This window comes from Lithobates pipiens, unplaced genomic scaffold (genome assembly GCF_037356315.1).
Source record: "Lithobates pipiens isolate NorthernLeopardFrog02 unplaced genomic scaffold, aLitPip1_a1.2 Scaffold_16, whole genome shotgun sequence".
Lineage (NCBI taxonomy): Eukaryota > Metazoa > Chordata > Amphibia > Anura > Ranidae > Lithobates > Lithobates pipiens.
Window position 1 is genome coordinate 559,580,400 of NW_027507748.1, and position 16,986 is coordinate 559,597,385.

At 43.6% G+C, this 16,986-nt stretch overlaps 1 protein-coding gene across 3 annotated transcripts in view; it reads right to left on the bottom strand.

The window, feature by feature from the left end:
- The window catches only part of STAC3 (SH3 and cysteine rich domain 3), a 172,390-nt gene that overhangs the window by 11,533 nt on the left and 143,871 nt on the right, over positions 1 to 16,986 (bottom strand). For all 3 annotated transcript variants that reach the window (XM_077483574.1, XM_077483575.1, XM_077483573.1), the window contains 4 exons: positions 12,937 to 13,000; positions 12,481 to 12,530; positions 8,911 to 9,002; positions 7,365 to 7,416 (listed from right to left, as the gene is read on the bottom strand). In XM_077483574.1, the coding sequence (XP_077339700.1) occupies positions 7,365 to 7,416; positions 8,911 to 9,002; positions 12,481 to 12,530; positions 12,937 to 13,000 (258 nt within the window). The remainder of the gene's footprint in view (positions 1 to 7,364; positions 7,417 to 8,910; positions 9,003 to 12,480; positions 12,531 to 12,936; positions 13,001 to 16,986) is intronic.

Genomic DNA, 16,986 nt, shown 5'->3' on the forward strand with positions numbered 1-16,986 from the left:
GGTACATAGGCCTGAGTGCAGTACAGTCTGCTGTTCTGTAAGGACCGCTATCGGTCCACAATACATAGGGTTGCCGTGCACTACTGCTGACCGCTGCCCTATACTGCAGCAGTCCTTCATTGGTATAGGGACTGACGTACAGTCTGCTAATCACTAACACACAACCTGCTTGGTCCACAAAAGTTCTTATAAGGACTGGTAACTTGGTATAGGGTGCTACGGTACATAGGCCTGAGTGCGTTACAGTCTGCTGTTCTGTAAGGACCGCTATCGGTCCACAATACATAGGGTTGCCGTGCACTACTGCTGACCGCTGCCCTATACTGCAGCAGTCCTTCATTGGTATAGGGACTGACGTACAGTCTGCTAATCACTAACACACAACCTGCTTGGTCCACAAAAGTTTTTATAAGGACTGGTAACTTGGTATAGGGTGCTACGGTACATAGGCCTGAGTGCAGTACAGTCTGCTGTTCTGTAAGGACCGCTATCGGTCCACAATACATAGGGTTGCCGTGCACTACTGCTGACCGCTGCCCTATACTGCAGCAGTCCTTCATTGGTATAGGGACTGACGTACAGTCTGCTAATCACTAACACACAACCTGCTTGGTCCACAAAAGTTCTTATAAGGACTGGTAACTTGGTATAGGGTGCTACGGTACATAGGCCTGAGTGCGTTACAGTCTGCTGTTCTGTAAGGACCGCTATCGGTCCACAATACATAGGGTTGCCGTGCACTACTGCTGACCGCTGCCCTATACTGCAGCAGTCCTTCATTGGTATAGGGACTGACGTACAGTCTGCTAATCACTAACACACAACCTGCTTGGTCCACAAAAGTTTTTATAAGGACTGGTAACTTGGTATAGGGTGCTACGGTACATAGGCCTGAGTGCAGTACAGTCTGCTGTTCTGTAAGGACCGCTATCGGTCCACAATACATAGGGTTGCCGTGCACTACTGCTGACCGCTGCCCTATACTGCAGCAGTCCTTCATTGGTATAGGGACTGACGTACAGTCTGCTAATCACTAACACACAACCTGCTTGGTCCACAAAAGTTTTTATAAGGACTGGTAACTTGGTATAGGGTGCTACGGTACATAGGCCTGAGTGCAGTACAGTCTGCTGTTCTGTAAGGACCGCTATCGGTCCACAATACATAGGGTTGCCGTGCACTACTGCTGACCGCTGCCCTATACTGCAGCAGTCCTTCATTGGTATAGGGACTGACGTACAGTCTGCTAATCACTAACACACAACCTGCTTGGTCCACAAAAGTTTTTATAAGGACTGGTAACTTGGTATAGGGTGCTACGGTACATAGGCCTGAGTGCAGTACAGTCTGCTGTTCTGTAAGGACCGCTATCGGTCCACAATACATAGGGTTGCCGTGCACTACTGCTGACCGCTGCCCTATACTGCAGCAGTCCTTCATTGGTATAGGGACTGACGTACAGTCTGCTAATCACTAACACACAACCTGCTTGGTCCACAAAAGTTTTTATAAGGACTGGTAACTTGGTATAGGGTGCTACGGTACATAGGCCTGAGTGCAGTACAGTCTGCTGTTCTGTAAGGACCGCTATCGGTCCACAATACATAGGGTTGACGTGCACTACTGCTGACCGCTGCCCTATACTGCAGCAGTCCTTCAGCGGTATAGGGACTAAGAGTTTTGTCACAGGGTGATTTAAAAAATGACAGGCAGAGGAAGAGGCAGGCCCTTCCGCAGGGGTGGTAGGGGTAGGGCAGGAGCAACAGCCTTGAGCCAAAGTGGGAAGTTGCAGAAGGTGCGTTCAATTACTTTAAAGGACGCACCAGACTTGGTTGAGTGGCTCACTCAGCCTTATTCTTCTGCACCCTCCTCATCCTCTCGATCTGCACCCTCTTCTTCACTCTCTGCTATGTGCACCCCCAAAGACACTACCACCAACAACACGACCACCACCACCACCACCACATACCTTCCGCTTGAGTCACTGGAATTATTTTCCGATCCATATCAAGAGGACATTTCTGATGCGCAGCCACTCTTGGTATTGGATCAGGAAGAGGAGGTAGCAACAAGCGCTACTCAGCAGTCTGACGCCAGTACCCAGATCAGCCCAAGGAGGAGGTTGGTCCCCGGTGTTGCTGCCTACTCTACTTATAGCGGTGGGGAAGGTGACGTTGATGATGACGTGTCTAGTGATGTCACGTGGGTGCCCACAAGAGAGGAAGAGGAGGGGAGTTCAGAGGGAGATATGGACCAGCAGATAGGGAGGAGAAGCAGCAATGACTTACATTGCACAGCAGGGACAAAGCAGACTGCAAATGTATCAGGAGCGAGTCATCGACCATGTACGGTCACATCTGGCGCTCCCAGGACACCGGCACATGGCTCCGCAGTGTGGGCTTTTTTTAACGTGTCCGCTGCTGACAATAGCGTTGCCATCTGCAATCTTTGCAGTCAACGCGTTAGTCGCGGTAAGCCCAATACTCACCTAGGGACGACCGCCTTAAGAAGGCACATGAGCAGCCATCACCGAGCCCAGTGGGAGCAACGGAACACACAAAGCCACACTGCAGGCTCTCACCGTCCAGCCTCGTCTTCTACTTCTCCTTCTCCTCTCTCCTCACAATTGTCCTCCACTCCACCTTCCATCACGCCAAGCTCACATTTTTCTGCAAAAAGGCAGGCTTCCGTGGGCCTAATGTTTGAGCGTAAAAAAATGATGACGCCGGATAACCCTCTTGCCCAACGGTTGGCGGCTGGCTTGTCAGAACTCATAGCCCGCCAACTACTGCCATATAAACTGGTGGACTCGGAGGCCTTTCGCAAATTTGTGGCCATTGGAACACCACAATGGAAGGTCCCAGGAAGGAAGTATTTCTCAGAGAAGGGCATCCCAGAGCTATATGGCCATGTTCAGCGGCAAGTGAATGTATCTCTGGCACACAGTGTCGGTGCCAAGATACATCTGACCACAGACACGTGGTCTAGCAAACACGGGCAGGGAAGGTATATCAGTTTTACTGCCCACTGGGTGAACCTTCTGACGGCCGTCAAGCATGTAACCCGTGGCACCCGTGTAGATTTGGTTTTACCGCCACGGATTGCATGCAGGCCTGACTCTTCTTCTCCTCCTCCTACTCCATCCTCCTCCCTCTCCTCCTCAGCTGCCTCCTCCTTTTCCGCTGCTAGCGTCTCTTCCACTGCACCGCCCAAGCTCCCCAGAACCTATTCCACATGCCAGGTGAGACGTTGCCATGCCGTGCTGCGTCTGTTGTGCCTGGAAGCAAAGAGCCACACTGGCCCGGCACTCCTTTCAGCTTTGCGTTCACAGGCAGATGAGTGGCTAACACCGCTCAATTTGACAGTTGGTAAAGTGGTGTGTGACAACGGTGCCAATCTGCTTAGCGCATTGAAACAGGGCAAAATCACGCACGTGCCGTGCATGGCACACGTCTTAAACTTGGTCGTGCAGCGATTCCTTGTCAAATACCCTGGGGTCCAGGACATCTTGCGGCAGGCAAGGAAAATCTCGGCCCATTTCAGAAGATCTTACACGGCCATGGCTCGCCTTGCTGACATTCAGCGGCGACACCATCTGCCGGTCAGACGTCTTATTTGCGATTGCCCGACGCGATGGAACTCAACCTTCTATATGCTTGATAGGCTGCTCCAGCAGAAACGTGCAGTTAACGTCTACCTGTATGAACTCTGCGAAAGAAACGGTTCTGGGGAGCTGGGTTTTTTTTCACCGCGCCAGTGGCTGCTCATGCGCGACACATGCAGACTTCTGCGGCCATTTGAGGAGATCACCAAACTGGTCAGTCGCAGCCATGGCGCCATCAGTGACATGGTACCTTATGCCTTCTTTCTGGAGCGTGCATTGCGTCGTGTCATTGATCAGGCTGTGGAGGAGCAGGAGCGGGAAGATGAGGAAGTCGCAATGCTGGATGAATTCCCAGGGGGGGCTACTCTATCTGAGACAAGTCAACAACAGGAGTCTGATGAGGAGTCAGAGGAGGATGGTGCCGGGGCGGATGAGCAGGAGCAAGAAGAGCATGCTTTAAACCTTTCTGGGATCCCTGTTGTGCGAGGATGGGGAGAGGAGAATGAAGAGGACGACATTATCCTGGATGATGAGCAGGAGCCAGGCCACCACACCGCTTCCACTTTAGTGCAAATGGGGGCCTTCATGCTCCAGTGTTTTAATAGGGACCCCCGTATAAAAAGCATGAGGGTCAAGGACCAGTACTGGGTGGCAACGTACTTAGACCCCCGGTACAAACACAAAATGGCGGAAATGTTACCGCCGTCGCAGAGGGCTGTCAGAATGCAGCACTTCCAGGCCTTGCTTCGAGAAATGCTGCATTCTGCTTTTGCGTGCGCTGGCAGAGGAGCAATTCCCACTCCCAGAGAAGGATTTGCGGGTACCAATCCAACAGCGCCTGCAAGAAGAGGCCGGTTTGAAGATGTGTTGGTGACTTCGGATATGAGGTCATTCTTTCAGCCGACCCATCGACAGGTGTCATCCGGATCCAGCATCAGGGAACGCCTAGACCGTCAGGTGTCCGACTACATTGGGTTAACGGCCGATGTGGACGCTCTGAGGAGTGATGAACCCCTAGACTACTGGGTGGGCAGGCTTGACCTCTGGCCAGAGCTTGCCCAATTTGCAATCGAACTGTTGGCTTGCCCCTCATCCAGTGTCCTGTCCGAAAGGACGTTCAGCGCAGCAGGGGGGATTGTGACCGATAAGCGTACTCGCCTAGCTCACCACAGTGTTAACTACCTCACATTTCTAAAAATGAATGAGGCATGGATCTCGGAGGAATTCAACACATGTGATCAGTAGACCATGTATATGTCTATAAACAATTTTTGGAATCAAGCACACAGACCTTCTTAATTCATTTGGCTCACTTCCCTGACCCAAAAAAGCACACCGTACTATATGCCCCTACCCTCCTCTTTGAAGAGGTTGAGCGGTGTCATATTTCTACTGGGGCTGCTTATTATGAGGGGTTCCCACCATCCCTGTGCTGTGCTGACTTCCTCCTGGGTGTTCTTATTATGAGGGGCTCCCACCATCCCTGTGCTGTGCTGACTTCCTCCTGGGGGTTCTTATTATGAGGGGATCACACCATCCCTGTGCTGTGCTGACTTCCTCCTGGGGGTTCTTATTATGAGGGGATCACACCATCCCTGTGCTGTGCTGACTTCCTCCTGGGGGTTCTTATTATGAGGGGATCACACCATCCCTGTGCTGTGCTGACTTCCTCCTGGGGCTGCTTACGGTGCTGCTGTCAGCGCTGTATGTCACGGAGCTGCTGTCAGCGCTGTATGTCACGGAGCTGCTGTCAGCGCTGTATGTCACGGAGCTGCTGTCAGCGCTGTATGTCACGGAGCTGCTGTCAGCGCTGTATGTCACGGAGCTGCTGTCAGCGCTGTATGTCACGGAGCTGCTGTCAGCGCTGTATGTCACGGAGCTGCTGTCAGCGCTGTATGTCACGGTGCTGCTGTCAGCGCTGTATGTCACGGAGCTGCTGTCAGCGCTGTATGTCACGGAGCTGCTGTCAGCGCTGTATGTCACGGAGCTGCTGTCAGCGCTGTATGTCACGGAGCTGCTGTCAGCGCTGTATGTCACGGAGCTGCTGTCAGCGCTGTATGTCACGGTGCTGCTGTCAGCGCTGTATGTCACGGAGCTGCTGTCAGCGCTGTATGTCACGGAGCTGCTGTCAGCGCTGTATGTCACGGTGCTGCTGTCAGCGCTGTATGTCACGGAGCTGCTGTCAGCGCTGTATGTCACGGTGCTGCTGTCAGCGCTGTATGTCACGGAGCTGCTGTCAGCGCTGTATGTCACGGAGCTGCTGTCAGTGCTGTATGTCACGGAGCTGCTGTCAGCGCTGTATGTCACGGAGCTGCTGTCAGCGCTGTATGTCACGGAGCTGCTGTCAGCGCTGTATGTCACGGTGCTGCTGTCAGCGCTGTATGTCACGGAGCTGCTGTCAGCGCTGTATGTCACGGAGCTGCTGTCAGTGCTGTATGTCACGGAGCTGCTGTCAGCGCTGTATGTCACGGAGCTGCTGTCAGCGCTGTATGTCACGGAGCTGCTGTCAGCGCTGTATGTCACGGTGCTGCTGTCAGCGCTGTATGTCACGGAGCTGCTGTCAGCGCTGTATGTCACGGAGCTGCTGTCAGCGCTGTATGTCACGGAGCTGCTGTCAGCGCTGTATGTCACGGAGCTGCTGTCAGCGCTGTATGTCACGGAGCTGCTGTCAGCGCTGTATGTCACGGTGCTGATGTCAGTGCTCTGTATTACGGTGCTGCTGTCAGTGCTCTGTATCTCCTGCACCCTCTTGTTTGCCTACCCTGGTCCCTGACCTTCCCTCTCCTCCATTGCCTTCATTAGCTCCATAGTCCTGAATTGTCAGAACAATTTCCCAAATAAAAAAAAAATGCTTGTAGTTATCGATCCCAAATTCACCTCATACATGTATTATGCTATTGTCCAGGTGGTGGGACTACGTGCTACCCCCTAATAATTACCCCGTGGCCGCAAATTCGACCTAAAGGTTTGCGAAATTCGCCTCCCATTGAAGTCAATGGAGCCCGCGGCGAACGGTCGTTTTCGCGAACGTTTGTGCCCGTTCGCGTTTCGCGTTCGCGAAACGTCCCGTCGGAAGTTCGTCCATCACTACCAGTAACACTAAAATTACCCAGTGCTTTCTCCCAGCACCAAGATAAAACTCTTTCCTAATGCCAGTCCCGTCTCCAATGCTCATTGAATGAGCACTTTTATTTTGAATCAGAACACTTCATATATACTGTGTATACATATATATATATATATATATATATATATATATATATATATATATATATATATATATATATATATATATATATATATATATATATATGTATATATAGTTGGACACATGAATTTTTATAGAACATTTGAATTTATATATGGACACAGATGAAGTTTTATATCATATTTATTATCAAATGTATGAATGTGTTTGCATGAACTGGAGAATTGAAATGAACACATATGAATTTTTGGCTGAAGCACTGTATATATATTTGAATTATAGGTCGTGATCATACTAGGGGTGACCTGATACAGCAGCTGAGAAAATAGTGGACAGTGCAGGTGAAAATTATTTGAATAACAAGTTACATTTTACTGGTAATAAATTACTTTGAAGAGTTGCTACAAGTAATTTGTTAAATATAGCAAGAAAACTGGCAGTTCTGCACATACCTTTAGGTATTGATATTGTGTGCTGCAGCATTTATGTCAGTTGAATGTATCCCATTGGCTACACTGTATTGGGAATATGTACACACTAAATATTACTTACTCTCCACCACTCTTCATTGGAGTCATCAATAACTGTAATTCTATCTCCAGCACTAAGAGGAAATTCAAAGTAATTTAGTATAAGGAAACAGAAGAAGCATACTTTCGGTGATAATACTTTATCAAGTTTTAAACCATGAGCAACAAGATGATTAGGTAAATTAAACAGGGTTTTCTTTTTATGAATGAAAAACAGCAAACTTTTTTAAGGAATAGCATGGTCTTTAAAGAATAATAATAAAATAATTATATTTTGATAATATTCAAATAGTTTGTATTTGAATAGCCATTAGAACATATATTTGTAATTAGTAGTTGTTTAAAACAAACTCTTTCTATATTTAAGTATATTCTACAAATCTAACCTGACCAGACCACAAGGAGCTTTAAGTATGAAAAGCGCTCCAAAAGAAAACTGTTATTATTCTCCAACACATCAAGTCTAATTTCCTTCACCGTAGCCAAATCCAGATTCTGCTTCCCCCGAACAGCTGGCTTGTAGAATCTCTCTAATAGAGAATTGATAGGCTGCTACAGCTGTTATCTAATTTACTAGAGAAAGGGAGGAGGAGGGAGCAGGGGCGTGGCATGCTACACACTGTGTGCTTCTATGAACAAACATCCGCTGGGGAAGTCTCGTTTAGGATGATACACGTGCGGGAGGACCCTGGAACGCCACTGCAGCTACCTTATTGAAATATACTGTCTGGAAAGACTACATGCCTTTTACCCCAGCATTAGGGTCATGGTGCTTTGTATGTGAGTACCTGTCATTTTAATAATTAAAATTACAGCCATTCAGTACACTATATATTCTTTACTGTATTTTATGGCACCATGGTTGCAAAGCAAGAGCAACAATTGGAGGCTGTGTAAAGTGACAAAAAGTCTCATCCTACCCCGTCTCATCCCACTGTTAGTGGAGGAATGTGCATTTGACCCATCTGTTAGCTCAGGGGTCTACGATCTGAGGTGAGCGGTTTGGCTAGTTGGTGGTGGAATCACGGATTTAGCCTGCACTATAAGGATATTTGCATGTACTCTAACCACCACAGAGGAGAACGTCACTATCAACTGTCTCTATTTCTTTATCTAGCTCTCTGTTTACTACACTGTAAAGGACTTTGAATATTTAGAGGGTTTATTATTAGCGCTGCACTGTTACGTATCTAGTATTTCTTTGAGGTTTTGTTATATTCGCCTTTAGTGTTCAGCTGCTTTGTTATTTTTGTTTAAGGTTATATATATTTGCGCTGACTGAACCTACATCTTTTATGGGCAAACATAGTTTGGCTTAGGTCCCAGCCAGGAGCATGCAAACAGGAAGGCAGGGGCAACAGTAGGGGAACCAGCTGGAAGATGAGGAGAGGAAAATTTCTAAGGAACCATCCTTATTAGCTCTAGACCACCTCTTTTAAAATAAAATAAAAAGGTTACTATTACTTTAAGCTTTCTTTGGGAAAATAATTAAATTGGTGGGTTTAGTTCCTCTTTAAAGACCAGTCATGGGAGTAGACAGTAATAGAATCATTAAAACAAATACTTACTGGAAATCAAGGTCATCTTTTTCTAGTGCTTTAAACCGGTAAAGAGCAACAAAATAATGAGATTGCATAAACCCTGGCTGTGCCTTCTTATTCTGCAACAGTCAAAGAGAATAGAGTAAAATATAAGTTATTTATGTCATAGCAGGTATTCACTGACATCTGGACAGTGCAGGAATGGTGTGGTTGAGAAAGTGTTTGGCTGGTGCTTTATTGTATATAATTGATATCATGGATTTGGAGAAATGTATTGCAATGCATAGTGGGTTGGGATGAAAGTAATTCAATTACTGTATTGGTAGTAGAGAAGTGCTTGGATGATGCATCTACGCCACACTTTGAGAGTCAAACTCCTTAAGAAAATATATATCACGCAGGTCCTTCATTCTCTTGGCACACAAAATCCATAATATGAGCTGGAATTTTAAACCTGAACTCAGGTGCTGGACTACAACAATATAGAGAAGGAAACATTGCCTTTTATTCTTCTCTCCCTTTACTAAAATACTGATGTAATGCTGCACCATTGTCCTCTGGCCAACAGGGGGGAACTAAAGCCAATCAAACTTTAGAACTAAAGCCAATCATTTTGCCATGCAGAGCGCTGGGAAGCCTAGGAGTTGTAGTTTGAGATGGCAGCCATATAATGGAATGAATAGACTCCTTACACTACAGATCCCAATATGCACTGTGCAGTAGGAGGAGAGGAGAGATGATTTTTATTATACTTCCCAGGAAATTCTTCCTCTTGGCACCAATTGAGGTAGAGAGAGGGCATCTCTGTCTGGAAATTCCCCTGTCAGTGAATGACCATACCAACAAAGATCCAAAGCCTGAGACTAAGAGTGACACCCAGGGGCAGTGCAGCACCACCCATATCACAGCACCTGCACCTCTGCTGCAGGGAGACTGGAGCATCAACTCACCCTCTGCTTCCCACTGCTGATCACTGGAGGCTTTCAGGGAGAAACCAAGTATGCCCCCCTTCTAAAGTGAGAGGTCCCTGCAGCATCACAGGGACTGTTGACAGAGCTATCTATCCATTGCTGAAACTTCTAGAAGGGACTGAGCCACTGGAAGGAGGACACTAAGTGTACCCAAATTACTGTATATTGCACCCATACTGTACTCTATACCACACTTATTCCAATCCTAGACTATACCAATACCAACTCTATACTGCATAATACCAAACCTTTATTGCATCTGAACCACATCTACCTTGCACCTGTGCCAATACTATACCATACCTATACGGTACCTATACTTCACAGTCGTTAAGTGAAGTGACCCACTTAAAGGGCCCCTCCCATAGTAATTATTCACAAGTCACTTTTGTTCCCCTGCCCCCTCTACTACTATCCTCCTTTTCCTTTGAACAGTGCATACCCAGTCAGTCTAGGACTAGCGTCGCTACCATAAATGTACTATGGCAGTATAGTTCCAGCACTCTGTAGATTAAACTTCCCTACTGCTGCACTTGAGGTGGGCCTGCCACAGTTTATGCTGATCTGGATGCCAAATGTCATCTTACGCCTAGTCCCTACTGTTAATCACTTTGTATGCTAAATTGTGTTATTACGATTGTTAATCCATTTTATGCTTGCCAAGTTAGCAACCATATTGGGTAACAATATATGAGGTTTGATTTTACTATCTAGTTTGGTGCCTGTTTCCTTTAATAGCGCTAATGCTGGGTACAAAGTTTTACTTTCAGTGAATTCCTGCGATATTGTATGTTTGTACACTCGACCTGGTGTGTCAGAGGGGCTGAGGTTCTTGAGAAGGTCAAGGCAAAGTACAGAGGACCCATTCTATCCAGCGGCTACTATGGGGGTTGTGCAACACAAGGAAAACAGAAGAGCCAAAAAGGCATTTAACACTTATCATCTACTATAAAGTAGAACTATGGCTTACTATTAAAAACAGTGTGACGGCACTTAGTTGTATGTGCATCTGCACTTATATTTTTAAGTTAGTCTTCCAGAAAAGTCTCACAAATACCTGTTGAGCCTGCCAGCAAAGTCATGCAGCTTTTTGTGATGAGATGGCAATCCTGCTATACTGCTCCTTAATCCAGAGCAGGAATTTCACTGTCATGTAGAGCTAATTGAACTACAGTGGGATAAAACGATTTTGCAGAGGGCATGGCTATCAGCATTACCCCTGGATATTTACAAGAGTGGAGCTTTCTCTCCGTGTGCTACCATAGGAAGCTGCTTCCTGTTGTGGCACATGTGCAAGCTCAATTTCCGAACTGTGCTCTGTGTCCCAGGCTCCCTCTCCACTGGGTTTGATTGACACAGTGAGGAGGAAGAGAGAGAGCAGTGCAGAATCAGGCTCAGGTAAGCATTTGGGAGGGCAGGGGGGAGCTGACAACAGAAGTTTTTTTTACCTTAATGCAAAGAATGCAGAAAAACATTCAGCCTTTACAACCACTTTAAATGGTTTTACTGAAACCTTTACATATGTATCTACAGTTATTACCATTTAATTTAATTTAATTGAACCACAGTAAAAAAAAATGTAATCTATATATAGCAACACATTAGGATACCCATAGATATTAACTGGACATCTTCCAGTATCACATATTTGGCTTCCAGTCAAGCTCTCTATAAACTACATGGTTTTCCAGATATACTTTGGCAATCACTGAAAAGGGAAATTCCCCGTTGCCAATGAATGCATATGGCTGGTGATTCAAGTCATGGTATACTCTGAATATGCATGGCTTCGTAAGTGTTTGGGGAGGAAAATATCTGCTTGTGCTCCAATTATTTCCTCATCACAAATCACTATAATAGTTCTACAATTTTTTAAATAAATTAGAAACGATTAAAATCTATTTAAGGCTAATATACTTATACATACCCAGTTCTGGTAAGTCAGTATTTGATCCATTGCTCCAGTGGTGCCAATTTTTTGCTGGAATATAATTTACTCAGAATTCCTTTAGGCTGGCTCCAGACTAGTGCAAATTGGATGCGGTTTCCCCACATCCAATTTGCAATAACAGGCAATTGTGACCAGCTCTCTATGGAGTTGGTTCACATATCTCCGCAGCGGCTCCGGTGAGATTTGCACAGGAACGATGTGCGTCTTTTGGTCCATTTCAGGTCTGAATTCAGCCAAAAATTCAGACTGAAATCTGGCCCGAAACAGTAAACGAGGACACATCGGACTCCTGCTGTGAGTTGCTGCGTGCTCATATGTGAACCAAGCCTTATTGTCTTTTCTTCCACCACTAGAAATGCACATATTACACAGGACTGCAGCTGGTATACTTGTCACTTAGTACCGCATGGTGATTCACCATCAGTCACAGACACCTAATGCCAGTGGAGATCTCCAGTTCTCATGGTTTCATGTTTAATGTATAGTTTTATGGCATATCTCAAAAGATTTTATATTAACAGCACATTAATTAGTAATAACATTAAAACTAGAATTGTTCTTATTAATATAACTGCAAAGTAAAAGTAGAATCATAAACGTGTGCTACCCCCCTAAAATCAACTTTCTTGCCTGCCACTTTTGTAGAACAAAAAACATTTGCAGATCAGCAATTACCTTTGCATCCTGTGGGTTTTTGTCACCTTTCTTGTCACCATCAGGAGAATCTGGGATTAAACAAGACAACAGTGGTGAAAATGACAGCCCTTGTGTAGCACATTTCATTGCGAGACCTCAAAGCTCTTTTCAGAAACAATTAAAACACAGGATTTGCAATTATTATTACTCATTTATAATTGGTGCTCGTTAACTGCATGGAGAGGATAAAAGGCTAAACTGACCTTCGGCAGAATCATAAGTTCGACCTTCATGTCAGAGATAATATTACGGAAAGCAGCCATTACCTGGTTAATCTGTGTGCTTGACATATTTGTTCACAGGTTGTAAGGTGAACTGTACATAATAAAATGTTCATAAAACAATATACCAAACAGAAGACAACACAGTACTGAACGCTTACATACTTGAATTTGATTAGTTGCCACATTCAAATACGGTGGGGAAAATTCTTACCTCCTTCCTGCTTGCCTTCTTCTTGTTTGGGGGGCTCAGGCTCCTCGTCAATCATAGCAGCAGGCTAATGGGAAATGACCCAGTTATATAAATACAGGCAGATAGAGACAAGGACAATTTTAATGAAATGAATCTCTTTTATCCAAAGACTTCACATAATATTATGGACACAATTATCATATCAGTGCTTCGCTTGTTTTCCATTCAAACACTGCACCTGTTTTCACAGCAAAGAAAAACTGGAAGACCTTGGAAAAGTTCAAGCTTCGATTCTCAGGAGAGCTGATAAAGCAAAAACCATTTTAAAAAAATGCTGTTTTCTCTAAGAAAATGACAGCACAGCTAAAGAAACTACATATAATATGTGTGTGTGTAATAAGAAACAAAGTCATTGAGAATAAAACATAGCTAACTGGAGTAGAAATCATATAAAAATTTGGAGGCACAAGGTCCCTTCATCAACCAGACAAAGGTGCCCTTTGCCATGAAAGATCTAGGTCACTGATGGTCACCAACATAGATGGTAGCATGATCAAAATTGATGGGGTTTAAGCCATAATTCTGAACCCACTATACTAATATTCCACACGAGTAGTGCCCTGTTGGAGAGCCTGCCATGTGGATAGACATTTTAGAAAAATATGTCCTAAAAGTTATAAGGTAGGTCACAAGCCTGAGCTGCACATGGATTTAAGTCTTTGTATCAGGCTCAGCTAAGATAGAAGCAGGTTATTTCCCTGTATAGTTGTATAGGTCAGTAAAGATAATATTCCTATAGTAAACAGCACTAATAAGCCATTGTAATGCCAATGTTTGGATTTTGCAGATGCAAGGCACTTGCTAGGGCACATGCTCCAGATGCCCTAGAAATGTTGAAGTATTCTTGACCCATGAAGTATTCTTGATCCATTTCAGAGTTAACATGATACCACAGTTCAATTCAATCATAAAATTACACAGTCTGGTTAAAAAATAGGACTTGTTATGCTAAAAGTAAAATATCCTTCTGACTTGGTGCTTCATATATTATTATATTATTATTATACAGGTTTTATATAGCGCCAAATATATTGGTGGACATTTATTTGACATGTTCTTCTAAAATTTTATTGGTTAATTTTTACATAGTAGTTTATTATTTAAAGGCAAATAGACACTTTGCAAGGGAAGTGGCACATTGCAAGTTAACTTCCTTCGCTGACATCCCTCTTCTAATCATGTGCAAGCAAAATGTTTTTTTTTTATTTCCATTGAAAGTGATTGTACATTCTTTGCAAAGTGAAATTTTACCACATTCATTAAAGTTTGGCAAAATTCCCTTGCAATGTCCAATTTCCATTACAAAGTGAAGGGCCTATTTATTTTTAACCACATGCTAACCAGCGCACACCGATGTATGTCAGCACAATGGCATGGCTGGACAAATGGTCGTACAGGTACGTCCCCTTTAAATCGCGGAATTGTGGGTGCACATGTGCCCGCCGCGTTCTCTGTGACCATGTCCGTGGGTCCCGCGGATTCGATGTCTGCCGGGGACCCGTGATCGTGTCACAAAGTGGCAGAATGGGGAGATGCCTATGTAAACAAGGCATTTCCCCATTCTGCCTAGTGACATGACAGGGATCTACTGCTTCCTGTGATCAGGAGCAGTGATCGCTGTCATGTCAGTGGTAGGCCATCCCCCCACAGTTAGAATCACTCCCTAGGACACACGTAAGCCCTTGATTACCCCCTAGTGTGTAACCCCTTCCCTTCCAGTGTCATTTACACAGTAATATTAAAATTATAATAAAAATGCCAAAAATCTATCCCTTATTTTGTAGACGCTATAACGTTTGCGCAAACCAATCAATATACGCTTATTGCGATTTTATTTTACCAAAAATATGTAGAAGAATACATATCAGCCTAAACTGAGAAAATATATAGAAAAATGTTTTTTATATATTTTTGGGGATATTTATTATAGCAAAAAGTAAAAAATATTGCTTTTTTTTCCAAATTGTCACGTTTTTTTGCTTATAGCGCAAAAAATAAAAAACGCAGAGGTGATCATATACCATCAAAAGAAAGCTCTATTTGTGGAGAAAAAAATGATGTCAGTGTTGTTTGGGTGCAACATTGCATGACCGAACAATTGTCAGTAAATGCGACGCAGTGCCATATCGCAAAAAGTGCTCTGGTCGGGAAGAGGGTAAATCCTTCCGGGGCTGAAGTGGTTAATAAACCAATCCAATGGACTTCGATTATAACAGGGAACATAAATCTAATCACCAAACTTAGCGCTGCAGACATACAATACCCCAAAAATAATATTAAAGTGGAAGTAAACCCTTCTATAGTTTTCAGTCACGGAAGCTGCCATCTTGGATTCTAATGATTCTTCAACTGCCATAATGCTGCACATGTGATCAGTTATGAAACCAGACATTGGATGGTTTGAAAGTTTGTTTGAGAGTACAACCAATGTGAAAGTTAGCATTTCCGGCATGCCGGGAATGTAAGTGTTTTTTTAAACTGGGTTTACTCCCGCTTTAATGCAATGTGCAACACATCACCGCAATCTTCATTCAAAACACCCAAAATATGAAATACAATATAACATGAAGAAAGGCGCTGTGAACATAAAATATGTGTTATAGAAAATAAACACTAGTGCGAAAGCCCAAGTGACCAGGTGTATGCAAAAAAGAGATTAGTCCATCCTGCAACAGTTCTAAATAAACTCTACTCAGGAAAGTTCAGTCTCTCCTCCATGAATAAAAAGTGCTTCAGTGCTCAAATAAATATTAGCCCATCCTGCAACAGTTCTCCCAGCAGACTAGAATTTACAAAGCAGCAATGCCTCTTTTTTACAGATTGGCATTTAACGCTTATACAGATGACTTCCATCTAACATGGTTTCCGATCCTGACTCTCCTTTCTTGTGGAACTCCCCATATGGTAAACAAGAAAGAAAAAGGGGCTCCAATAGTATAAATCCATTTTACTATAACGTGTTTTATTGTAGTAAAAACACACTCACAAGAGGCTAAAACAATCCAGCATTGCTAAAGTGATTCAGCCTGCATGATCTATTAAACTGCGGTCAGACCCAATGTTCACTGTATCCCTTCCGGTACACCACTGACGTGACATCTGATTGCCACTTAACCAGTTTTCCAATGTTATTTGTCACACATCTCATCACTTGGGCCTTCAAACTGGTGTTTATTTTATATAATGCATATTTTATGTTCACAGTGCCTTTTTATTGTTATATTGAATAACAGAGAACACTGCTCTTGTACTAGGTTCCCTTACTATTTGAACTGTTTTCTTTACAATTTGGGCTGATAATTTTGCTGTATAGAAATTTAATAAAAAGTAAACGTTTTTTTATATCTTTTTCATTATTCAAGAAAAATTTTTTAGATTGATAAATGGTTCACTTTTGAATTATTTTACCTACTATATATCCCAGTTTTATTTATTTATTTTTTATTTATTTTTTGAGAACAGATTGAGCCAGTTTGATTAACATTTTATACGGTAATTTTTTTTACTTTGTTAGCCATTTTTTTCTTACGGTTCAAAAGTTAAAAAAGATGCATTTTAAAAAAAACACAGCTCATCTTACAGCTTATTTTTAATGACAGTTGTTTGTTATCATTTAGTAAGTTTATATCTTGCGCATTTAAAAACACAAAAAAATATTTTTAGCAAGAAGCAGTTGCTATGAATGACCATTGAACATTTTGTCAAGTCTTAGTAAAGCAGCCTTAGACTATGCAAAGATTAGCTCTTTTGCTGCCAAAGCCATTTTTCATTTTGCACACACATACAAAATTGCATATTTTCTACATGAAAACACTGCCTGTCCATGACCTGGTGAAAAACAAGTTATCCTAGATAAAGGTCAATGAACGCCTTTCGGCCATATTACTCAACAAAAAGGCTTATTTTAATAAAGTATGGAAGCCATGGATTCATTAGTTATCAGATGTCTTATGAAGTACTCTCAGTTAGCCATACTTTGATGTGATAGGGTGCACTCTTTCTCTCATTTTA